The sequence below is a fragment of the Vespula vulgaris genome, chromosome 3, assembly GCF_905475345.1.
Source record: "Vespula vulgaris chromosome 3, iyVesVulg1.1, whole genome shotgun sequence".
In the NCBI taxonomy this organism is placed as follows: Eukaryota; Metazoa; Arthropoda; class Insecta; order Hymenoptera; family Vespidae; genus Vespula; species Vespula vulgaris.
The window spans coordinates 6,115,001-6,127,388 of NC_066588.1; the positions used below are offsets into that span (position 1 = coordinate 6,115,001).

Genomic DNA, 12,388 nt, shown 5'->3' on the forward strand with positions numbered 1-12,388 from the left:
ATGAGGAACAGAATACGCTATCTGTGAATAACTTATACTTACAAGCTGGATAGATCCTACGAATTCTCTTTGAATTATTACGATCCAGTCGTTTGTGGCCTGCTTTATCTCTTCCGATCTTATCCGACAACGATTCCCTATCAATCCTCTCGTCATTTGAAAGAAATGATAGAAAATAAAATCCAAGAATGTATTGACACAGAGTCTATAAAAATCGTACATAAATTAATTTCATGAATATTATATTAATTTAAAAATATAAATCTCACATAATCAGATATTTGATATGAACAATTTTCAAAAGCAAAATACTTACTTATTTATATTTTGGAATATTCTTATTTTCAAATTTAGTATAAGGAATATCAAACGATACGCTTGAACTCCCCTTTTACCAATGACGAGCAAATCGAAGCACAAATTCGTTTTTATCGTTTCGCTTTTCGACGAAAACCGTCTGTAGTCTATCTCTCTCTTTCATCCCTCTATCGAATCCATCTTCGTTACATCGTTGCTAGAAACGATACGGTCGATATAATCGACGAGTTTTCTTCAAGCGACGAGTTTTCGTCTTTTACACTGAGAGAAATACTCTTCGTAGGAAATGTAATAAGAAAGAAGAAAAAGAGTAAGAAAGAGAGAAAGAAAGATAGAGAGAAATGAAGAGGAGAGTTACGTCGGGTGGTACGAAACGATATCACGTATGTTTGGTGTCTTCTTTCCAGACAGAGAAAGAAAAAGAGAGAAAGAGTGAGAAAGAGTGAGAAGAAGGGAGAAAAGTACGATTTTGCTTGGCCGGTCAGACGTAAGAACGAACATCTCGCTTTTATTTCTGTCGTAGTTCCTAACGAGATATTGATACAGCAACGAGACCAACCATAACTTTTCAGGACAGTCATCTCACACGTTCTTACCTATATATACGTATGGTATGTATGTATGAATGTATATATGTATGTACATATGTGTGGTAACGAATAAAAATGATGCATTTTCGACTCTATTTAACAATTTTTTTTTTATAAATATCGTAAATGTGTTTTCATTATATTCTATTTCATGATTTATCCTAATATAAAACAAACATAATTTCTTGTATAATAATAGATTCTTTTTATTTTTACTTTACTCGTTATATATAATTTCATAAATAAACTCGAATATTAAATATAACTATTAAGTATTTGTTTTTATTAAAAATATATAAATATATTTAACGCGTTCACGTCGCTATATACTACTGATGCCTCAAATGGCGTGAAGTTCATCGGGTAGTATACACCACTGGTTGCTCATTGCAATATAGATATTGATTTTGATAGCAGTAAAAAATCTTTGAACGATTAAAAACTAATTTGTCGTTTGAATATTTAAGCAATTATAGATATAATTTATAATTAATGAAATAAGATGGTTTATAGTACGTTCATATATTCTTTTAGAACGATTCAAACATGCTGCTGACTCATCTTTATGAAGAGCCACAAGATACAAAATATAAAATACAAAAGTCAATGTGTTAAAAAGAAAATTTGATGAGAGAAAGAGAGAGAAAGATCAAACGGTAGATCCTCAAATCATTCTATACCATTTCAGTCCGCTAACATATATATATATATATATATATATATATATATATATATATATATATATACAACCACACACACACACATATATATACATACATACAAATACACACTAAATATAGAATACTCCGCAGCAGCTGTATGTCGTTAGACCGAGGATGGGCTACGGTAAATCCACGTTAGTATGTGTGGAGACTTGCGAAGGTAGCCCGAATAACCACCCTTCTTGTTCTCGAGCATCGTCCATAACATCGTTCCAGAGTTTCAGGACACTGGCGGACGACTTGAAAATTTATTACCAGGATATAAGGAGAGAAAAAGGCACAAAAAGGGAACGTATAACGAAGGACAGAGAAAGTTACGGATAAGTCGACATCTTAGCGATACACTTGCCTTGAAAACCGCGACCCCTTAACTCCTTAGGGACGAATAAAAATGGCGACTTTAAATTGTCCATATCGTTTAGTAAATAGATTCTTTAAAAGATGTGTAAACTTTTCATAAAAATCTTACGACGATTCAGAGACAATCGAAAATCTATGCTAAATATGTCAATAATAAAGTATTTAGAGATTGTATTTTTATAATGTAAAAAAGAGAAATAAAAAGTGGAGAATATAAATCATTAATAAATGATCGATTTAAAATCGAGAGACTCGGCACAGTGTAATGAGTATGTAATTTTCTGTTAAAATATAGATTACTACGTATTGCTTTTTAATAAGAATATTTGTATGTTTTATGTTAATTAAATGGTTCAGATAAATCATACAGTATTGCCTCGGGTGAATCGACAAAAATGGACAACTGTATTTCGAATACTAAAAACTAAATATTTTATTCATATTATCGATATTTGTTTCGATTCAGATTTAAAAAATTTTTTAATTTAAAAAATTATTATAAATCAGATTTTAAAAGATTATAAAATACAAATTTATATCCGAATTAGAAAAGATTTTTATAAAAATGTACAAACCGTGAGACAAAACAAACATAAACGCGTAATATATATTATAAGTTATGTTATGCATTCTATAATCTTTACTTTGATATTTCACTGAACGCGCAAAGCATGTTAACCCAAAGGTGCAAGAAGCAACGAGAACGTTTTAGAAACTCGACGCTTGTTACGCAGTTTAAAATACTTACTCGCGAGATAAGATCCGAAATTTAAAGCGTCAAAAGGCAAGCGTAGCTTTGGGAGCGCTAATTTGCTTAGCATTTGCTTAGATATAGAATATAAAGTGTAAAAGAATCTAAACGCGACAGCCTGTGTCAAATTTTTCAAGAAATTAGCACTTGCTATATTCTATTATAAATAATTGTAAATGATAAATAACAATTAGTTATAATTGCAAAGTATTATTAATATGAGTTTTGTCGATATTAATTTACGTTAATTGTTGCACATATTTAAAAATATATAAATCGGAAATATTAATATAACAATAAATAAATTCGATTAAGTATGTAATTTCTAAAATTTGTAAGTACTCATTCGTAATATGTAACAAGATTGAAAGATATTAAGTGCTGCCCTCCAAAGAGTCAGAAACTATAAATTAGAAGAAAGTATTTACCGACGAGATAACTTATGATATCCATATCTGAATATCAATATTTATCAAAAATGATAAGGTGAACGAAGACCTATTATCGATAATCTCAATGATAAAGAAATCAATTCATTTACACAATTCTCATTTATTCATCAGTTTATCAAACAATTCTAATTTACCAAATCGATAATATTATCATTAGGAAGTAAATTTTCGATTTTAAAACAATGAGATAACATGCGACTTTAAAATAATATGATAACAATTATCATATCATGATAACTGAAAAAGAAATCTTCTATAACCGATTAGAAAAATGAATCTATTATTGATAAAGCTCAATCGATAAACAGAAGTCTATTATTACTGGCCGATGAAACTGGAATCTACTATTATCAATTGGTAAGACAGGAATCTACAATTCTATTGAATAGTTAACAAAACAACAATCTTCTATTGCCATGAATTCACGGTTAGTACATAACAAAAACACTCAATCGGTATGATCTTATTTTTTATCATCAGTCGGTAGAGTAAATTCTTATTTTTCTAATAAAGTTATTTTTTTCTTTTTTTTTTTTTTTTTCTTTTTTCTGATACTATAAGGTTAAAGAAACCTAAGACATTTAATAAAGAAAGAAAAATTAGAACAATAACAATTACGCATATAACTTCACATCGAAGTTTTAATGTCTATCGTTCTTTTGTTTTGTTTCTCGCATTATACAATATCGCTCTGACAGTTTAATACATTAAAAAATAAAGATTAATTTTATTAAAAATAAAGATTAATTAATAAAGAAATAAAATGTATGGTGATGATAGATTACCGATACAAGATACATTGCTCTATCAGGCGCAAGACAGAAATCCTCTGGAAAAATTAATATATAATTTCCATAATTTCTTCATAATTTCTTTTACAAATCCGAATGCTCAAAGATATTTACGCAGTTACACAGCAATATTACAAGAAAAATATCGACAAATTAAAAACTACAAGAATATAATTCATCCATTTAGTAATTTTAGGTAAGAATAATAAATTTTAATATTTTTAAATTAATTTTAAATAAAGAAGATATAATTTTTTAATGTTCATATTTTATCATAGAAACCAATCGTATTTAAAATATTTCTCAGATATTACTGGGACATCTTGTTGATTGTAGGAATTACGATTATCTTGTTCTTAACACCATATCAAGCGGCATTTGGTATCACTCAAGATACTCTGACTCCAACGTTCATTAAAAATGTTCTGCTCTTTATCTGTTGCCTAGACATATTCGTTAATATATCTACCGGGTAAACATAATTATAATGAATCATATAAAGGCCATAAAATAGTTTATTTCCAAATGAAATAAATAACAAATAAATATTTATTTTTGTTTAGATACTACGACAATCGTCAATCTATCATCGAGATGGAACGGAAAAAAATTATAAAACGATACATGAAACATGGTAGATTCTTTGCCGATCTTTTTGGCTCTTTTCCAACCGACGTGATATTTCTGAATATGTGGAATGAATACAAAGTAACTCGAAAAATTGTTTCTTTACTTTGTGTCTTTCGATCTTTTTCTCTTAAGACTTATATCAATAGATTAGCACATACTAAATTAATAATAGTCTCTTATTACCGAAACTTTATTATATTCTTTTGGTTGATCATTTTCATTCATTGGCTAACCTGCATCTTTTGGCTGGTACCCATAGCAACCACTTCAATGAAACAACCAATTTATCCTAGAGAAGACTCTTGGATACATTACACCGATCTTTGGTATAAGTCCAAAGAGAAACAATATTTCTATTCATTACTGCTGACGATAGGAAATTGTTTGAGATCCGGATTCCTTAAAAATGATCAGCGAAATGTGCCTGATCTCTACGTAGTAATAATCGCTCAAATAACGGGTGCACTAGGTATGTGGTTCATTATAGCAAAATTGATGGAATATATGCAAGGAGCGCAATCTTCAAAATATAGATATCAAAGTGCCATTCGTCAATTGAAACAATACATGAGACACAAACAACTTCCACCTCGAATTCAGTATCGAATAATTAATTATTATGAATTTCGTTTTCAACATCGTTACTTTCGTAAATTTGAAATAGTCAGTACGTTGTCATTGCAACTACGTCAGGAAATTATTATGCATTCTTGTCGAAAACTCGTAGAAAACGTTACTTTTTTTAATAATCTTCCATTTGGTATTTTAAATCGTATAGTAAGTCTATTGAAATCCGAAATTTTCTTAACGAACGATATGATCGTACGAGCGAATGAACCAGGTAATTGCATGTATTTTATTGGCAGTGGTACCGTAGCAGTTTATACAATGTTTGGTAAAGAAATTTGCCATCTTGAGGATGGCGCTTATTTCGGTGAGATTGCTCTCATAATGGAAGACGAACGTAGAGTCGCCAGCGTAGTTGCTGTTGAGATTTGCGAACTTTATCGACTCGACCGTGCCGACTTCGCTCGTACAATTCTTCCTTACCCTATATTGTGGGATAATATTAAGAAAACTGCTGTGGAGAGACATGAGAGAACTATGATTCTTATAAATCAGTAATTTGTGTGTAACTTACAATATTTATTGTGTTCTTATAATTAATATTTCATACTTTAAGTTAACATATATACATAATTCCAATAATGTATCATGAACGTGATCATAATTTCAATTTAAAAATGTTACGTGTTTATGTATATTCGTTTTATGATATTAATATTAGTTTAAATCTCAATACAAAAAAATGTTATTTATTTTTTCAAACGATGAAAATTTTAAGCACTTTTCGATAATGAGCAATACCATCCGTGTATATCAAATAGCTCAACAACGTATTCTTCATTATCGTCTCGATATCTTCCAGATATCTATTCTTATGATTATGCAACATGATCCGAAACATTCCATAGGAAGTATACGTAGATATTAAGTCGCTACCACATATGTGATACGAGTGAACTAATCATAATACAAAATCGTATCTATGACATAATGCAGTGTTCGTTTGTTTTTCAACTGCAAAAGAATTTAATTTTCATGATACTCGTTATCAACTTTCTATCCTTCCTCTTTTTTTTACATTCGTAAAAATAAATAAACATTCGCGATATCGTATGATACTTTTGAAAGATTGCATTGGCGAAATAAATTAAGAATCACGAAGAAAAAGAAAAGATGAAGTTGGAAAGGTCCATAACATCGACGTAGGTAACTTACAGAGTTCTAATTGCAGTCTCATTATCGAAGTCATCGCGGGGAGTCTCGGTGATGCTGAGGAGATGATGTATCTACCCTTCGGAACCATTAAGGACGTAAAAGTCGGGCCCTCGTTTATTTCTTTCGAGCGAGAAGCTTCTATACGGAAGCCAATGTGGGTACCAACGTAGCACGTCTTTTCTCGGTGTCGATGTGTACTAAAGAGAAAAAGTAAAGGAAAAAGACAGAGAAAGAGAGAGAGAGAGAGAGCCAAGTAGCCTTCTCCACCCATCAAATCCATCATTTTACAGAGACACGAGACGCTCTATATAAACCGTTGGCAATATCATCACCGAGCAGCTTTTCTATATGGTACCATGAGACTCATATTCAGGAGGTAGTAGTAGGTGCTGTGCTGTTAGAGCGATAACCGTGTTCGCCACGCTTTTTAGACTCGCCACGGTCGACGAGGCATAAATACGTAGTACTTGCGCGTCGTCGAGTCTGTTAAAAAGCTCCTCCTTCTTCTCATCGTTCGTCGATACGGTAGGAGTGTTACGTACGTTTAGTATTATACGTGTCGCGTCCATCGAAAACTCGAACTTAGCTTTCCCGTCAACGATAATGACGTTAGCAGTAATTAAAGAAGAAGAAGAAAAAGAAGAAGAAGAAGAAGAAGAAAATGAAGAAAAAAAAGTAGGAGGAGGAGGAGGAGGAGGAAGGAGAGCTTAGGGTTTGTCCGTTAGACTTGACATTCGCACGTAGAGATCGTAAGTAAGCGATTGGTTGAGAAGGAAATATCAAGCTGGTTGGTCGGTGCGAATGGCGTTGGCGGTGTGCCGTTGAGAGCCGCCCATTCGACGAAACAATGGTTCGCGCGCATCGACGCATGGGCAGAGAGAATACAGAAAGAGAGAGAGAGAGAGAGAAAGAAAGATAGAGAACGGAGGATGACAATGAAACGGTTAGGAGGGCTGGCCATTGTAATAGGCCGACGCGATGCGCCTGCTTGGTAGCTTCTATCCCTACTCCTATCCCTCTTTTACTATGGATACGAAGAGAATAAGAGAAGAAAAGAGAGAAAGAGAGAACGCATTGTTATCAAAGAGAAAGCAGTCCAGCAACACTGCTCCTCGATTTGGTTCAGAGTGAAACAGAGTTATCGTACCTTTAAAAATGGAGAAGCGAGACGAAGATACGAAAAGTATAGAAAGGAAGAGAGAGAGACAAGGAGAGAAATAGTATGAGAGGGTAGAAGAGAGCACGTTGTGGCTATAGTTATGTGGCCACACCCCGCCGAGCCAGCCAACGAGCTCTCCGTCGAGCAACGACGAACCACCTGACCCCACAATGGGCAGATCCACTTAGAAAGTACGCGCGCACGATCTATTGTTGCACACCATGCGCACTTGAATGCCGTACGGAACACCAAAAGGGGGTTGGAAGAGCCATGTAAAGGGGATCGTTCATAGACACAAAGAAGAAAGAGAGAGAGAGAGTATATGTGGGTTTGCGCACACGTACGTACCACCGTCGATAGGTGTATAACGAATCGACAAGAAGAGGAGAACTTATTCCACGGTCACGCATTCTTCCTACCTAGATCCGGCTCGTTAACGCGATTAACGGAGCGTGAGTGATGCGCTATCGTGATACATCCATTGGAACGCGCATTCTAGGGGGAATACGTTGTCCTGATAATTCGACTTTTACCTCCCTTTTCAACATTCTTTCCTTGACGAGAGAACGAATTTTCTTTTTGTCATCAAACCTAACTATCTACGTACGAATAATTTTTCATTAAAAATTTTTTTCAATTTCTCCAGAATATTCTCGTTCCTGTATGACATAACTTGTTTCAATATTCGAATGTTCTTTTCTTCTCTTTTCTCTCTCTTTTTATTTTCTTTTTTCTGTCTTTTTTTTTTAATATACTTCGGTCATCAACCAACCGTATCTTGGGAAAAGATTCAGCTGTTTGTAGACGTATAGCGAACGTATAATGAAAAGACGTATAATGAAAAGAAAAAAAAAAAGAGATCCTAGAGATTTCTCTTTTTCCATGTCAATGTCTCGGAACACGAGGAATCTCGGAGTGCATCTTCGCGTTGCTGTTCGTCCAATAGACGGATACGCGGCACACCTATAGCGACACAAAACCCAGCGACGGCGACCCTAGGCTCTGCTGCCTTCTCCTCGGCAAGAGCGGGTCGATACTCGGCAGGCCAGCACCCTCCCTCGGAACCACCACTCGCCCCTCATCTCTCTCTTTCTCTTTCTCTCTCTCTGTTCCCGCGCAACCCCTTCCATACCTCCGCCCACATACCCATCTTCACCCTCCATCGTAGAGTTCTCTCGTTCCTTTTGCCACCTTCCCCCATCTTCGTCCTGTTTCTCCTCCGACAAACCGAGCACATCCACCTTCGCTCTTACCTACTCTCTCCGCTTCCACCTACGTTTCCACCACCTCTTACTCTCTTCCATTCTCTCTCTCTCTCTCTCTCTCTCTCTCTGTCTCTCTCTTTCTCTTTCTCTGTCTATCTCTGTCTTTCTCTTACCCTTCTTGATGGCCTCGTCCATAGGTGTATCGGTTGATTGATCGTTTATCGATACGAGAGACCACCCTGCTGAGTCCTACCTTCTCTTTCTCTTTTCCTTCAACTCTTTCTCTCTTTCGCTCTCTTTTTCTTTCTCTCTCTTTCTCATCCTTTCCAGTTACCTACCCCATAGTACGCGCATTGCACATTTATAAGGACGCTGAACACAAGTCGTGTGTACCATCTTTCTCTTTTACCTATACTTTCTCTCTCTCTCTCTCTTTCTCTTTTTCTCTCTTCTCTTAAACCTCCGTCATCCTAGCCCTTATTCATCCCTCGAAACTCGAACGGCCGCCACCGCCTGGCCAACGGACCCGTCTGGATTGGTTTTGTGTTGGAAGGACCATGCTCGATTGATGTCGGTGTGTTTGTAAGCGCACCGGGCAACATCAATGTTTCGACTCGGCCGCCGTCCGCCCCCATTATTTCATCCCCGTCGACCTCTCTCTACCCTCTCTCCGTTACCCTCTCTCCGTTATCCTCTCTCCCTCACCTCTGCTACTACCTCCTCCCACTCTTTTCCCTTATAGAGAATCTATATACGTATACAAACGTAGAAGGTATATGTACTACTCTCTTTCTCTCTTTCTTTCTCTCTGTCTCTCTTTCTCTTCTATCACCAACACACACAAATTGTCGATCCCAATGCAGAACCGATACTTATTTATATAGGCTTCCGTTTACCATTCACTACGTACGTAATTTAACCAACGATCCTGTGCACTTCTGAAAATGCTTTATCAATTTTTAACGGCGATACAGATTTATCAACGCTTGTAGTTTTTCCTGTATGTTTACATGTAAATATGCACCCAGATTATATAATATCTTATTCAATTGGCACAGTATAATCTTTGTACACAAATGATAAAATTTAATTTCGATTTTTATATATACAGAAGATTATTAAATAATTTCAATCATTTCATGATATATTTCCAAAGTTTATAAACAAGTAGAAATGTCACGGAGCTTCGATATTAACGAGTTTGAAATTCTTTGATCGGTTGTACCGGTTCCAAAAGGATGTCGCTAGCACCCGAATGGTGTACTACCCTAATCGAGTGGCTCCCAACCGTGACGTTGCATTACGGTGTTGACTGTCCGTCACACATCCCCGAGCTCGAATGACGACGTTTATAAGGTAGTGTCAACAACGGTGGGTAATGATGTGCGGTCCCTATACTCGCCCACCAGAGGAGTTTAGCAGCGGGTGGTCGGGCACCCGCAACGTATCATCCCGTCACGCTACATTGAACGTCATTGTCCGAACTAAAGTCGCCGTTTATCGCTCAACAACCAATGGCATGCGGATGTGGCTATGCGTGTAACCGAACGACCTCTTATATTCTTCCTTGTTCTTATAAAAAGTTGGTATTCTTTTCAAAAGTGTTCGATATTTACGTAAATTTTAAGCAGTCGCACAGAGAGTTTCAGATTGCACGGGTTGAAACAATTTTATGTCGATTATTTTATGTAGATACGTATATATCATCATTCTTCTTTTTTTTTTAATTTAAAAGACTATATATTAAATCGTTGAACACAGTAGCTGACTATCTTCATAATTTTATAGTCAAATATACGATTATTATTTATCAAAATATTTTTTTCTTCTTCTTTTTCAACTTTTTAAAAAATATGTAATCGTTTCGAGGAAATAAATATCGATCGTACGACACTCTTTAAAACAATTCTTACGATCTTCATAAAGAATTTCACGACACCGTACCGTTAGTCTTTACAGAGGCGTTACAAAGAGAGTAGATATATAGAAGAGGAGAAGGTTAGCAAGAGCTGACAAGGGTCGCGTGACGCTTGATCTGCATAATTCGAAGTCGCTTCGTCTCTGCAGTCACCCTCGTGATTTAACGAGATTAACAATGAACGGAGGGACGTTTCTGCAATTCACCTTGGTGTTACACGACCAACGCTCGATCATCTCCGTATCGTCGAGGTATTCGTTGCAACGAGTCGTGTTAAGGAGGGATATGACTGCCGAGTGATTTGCAAAATCGACCTAACGTAGACTTCGAGTCTTTACATATCTTCTCGTAGATGTTCCGAATATTAATCATGGTAGTGTTACCAATTACATCGTTAAACGAATACATTGGATTACTTGGCATATATTAAGAATACGATAATATTAGAATTTGATCGTTTAAAAGTAATAGAGACAAAATCTTTTAAAGAACAATTTCCCGAAGCAAAAGAAGAAAAAATGTATCTGCTGTCCCTTTTTTTATTTCTTTCTCTCTCGATTCGGATTACTTTCATTTCACGTAGACCATTTCATCGCAAACTCGGTCCGAAATTGCTCGTGGAGTTATACATATCTCGGTACGTTCTTAATGGACGTTTCTCGTCGTCGACAACACGAACGAATGCATCAGAAAGGGGTTACCTATCCAGAAAATTCATAAACTTCGAAAGGTTTCTCCCTGGCCTTTCTACCTCTCTCTTTTTCTCTCTTCAGTTCTTTCTTCGAGAAGTCGGCGTATCGACGTAAATAATGAAAGCGGACAAATATACGCGCTACTCTTTAGAAACTATGACTTGCAGTACTAAAGGCCGCGCTCGAAGCGCGCGATTCGCTGCGTTACAAATGAGCAAAGTTTCTAGACGGACTCGTTTAGCTCGTTATCTGGCTCTTCTAAATGACTTTCCCTTCGTAAAACGAGTTCCTCGTTGTATTTAAAGAGAATTTCGTTGTGCAGAAGCTTCTCTCTCTCTCTCTTTCCCTCTCTCTCTCTGTCTCTCTTTCTCTCTCTGTCTCTCTCTCTCTCTCTCTCTCTCTCTCTCTCTCTCTCTCTCTCTCTCTCTCTCTCTCTCTCTCTCTCTCTCTCTCTCTATCTCTCTCGCTCTGTGAGGGGCTACTATTTCGATTAGCTAGATAATTAAAATAATGCATCAAATTCGATTCCACTATGGATATGATCACTGGATACGAATGAATATTTATAAAATTAACGTACTTTCCATCCTCGATATATTTATCGTTTAATTACGTAATATTTAATATGGCTGTATTGCTTATTAATTAGCTAAAGCACACGTTTGCAAAGTTATGAATTCAAAGAGTCAAATCGATGATCGTCCTATAGATTATAGAATACTAATTAACGTCCTTGTTATTGGATGATCTTTGTATTCGTTAACATTAATTTACGGACGAATCTTGAGCAGAACGATAAATGCAACGAAACTTTCAATCTTTTCATTTCATTTTGTTTGTCTTTTTTTCTTTCTTTTTTTTTTGTTCTTTAATTTTTATTATTCTTCGTATATGCGTGAGTCTTTTCGATACCGCCATACGACGTTGTCCGTGTTACCATAATTCGTCTTGGTGCTTGCCCTCTTATATCATGTAAGTTTATTCGGCGAGCATGCGCTGGTACAGTTTATCATTTCTT

At 35.7% G+C, this 12,388-nt stretch overlaps 1 protein-coding gene across 1 annotated transcript in view; it reads left to right on the forward strand.

The window, feature by feature from the left end:
* The window catches only part of LOC127062184 (potassium/sodium hyperpolarization-activated cyclic nucleotide-gated channel 1-like), a 5,934-nt gene extending 102 nt beyond the window's left edge, over window positions 1-5,832 (forward strand). The window contains exons 1-5 of the mRNA XM_050989936.1: window positions 1-23; window positions 4,091-4,180; window positions 4,321-4,393; window positions 4,432-4,439; window positions 4,548-5,832. The exon at window positions 1-23 is cut by the window's left edge and continues 102 nt beyond it. Of these exons, the coding sequence (XP_050845893.1) occupies window positions 1-23; window positions 4,091-4,180; window positions 4,321-4,393; window positions 4,432-4,439; window positions 4,548-5,739 (1,386 nt within the window). The 3' untranslated portion in view covers window positions 5,740-5,832. The remainder of the gene's footprint in view (window positions 24-4,090; window positions 4,181-4,320; window positions 4,394-4,431; window positions 4,440-4,547) is intronic.
* The last annotated feature ends 6,556 nt before the right edge of the window (window positions 5,833-12,388 follow it).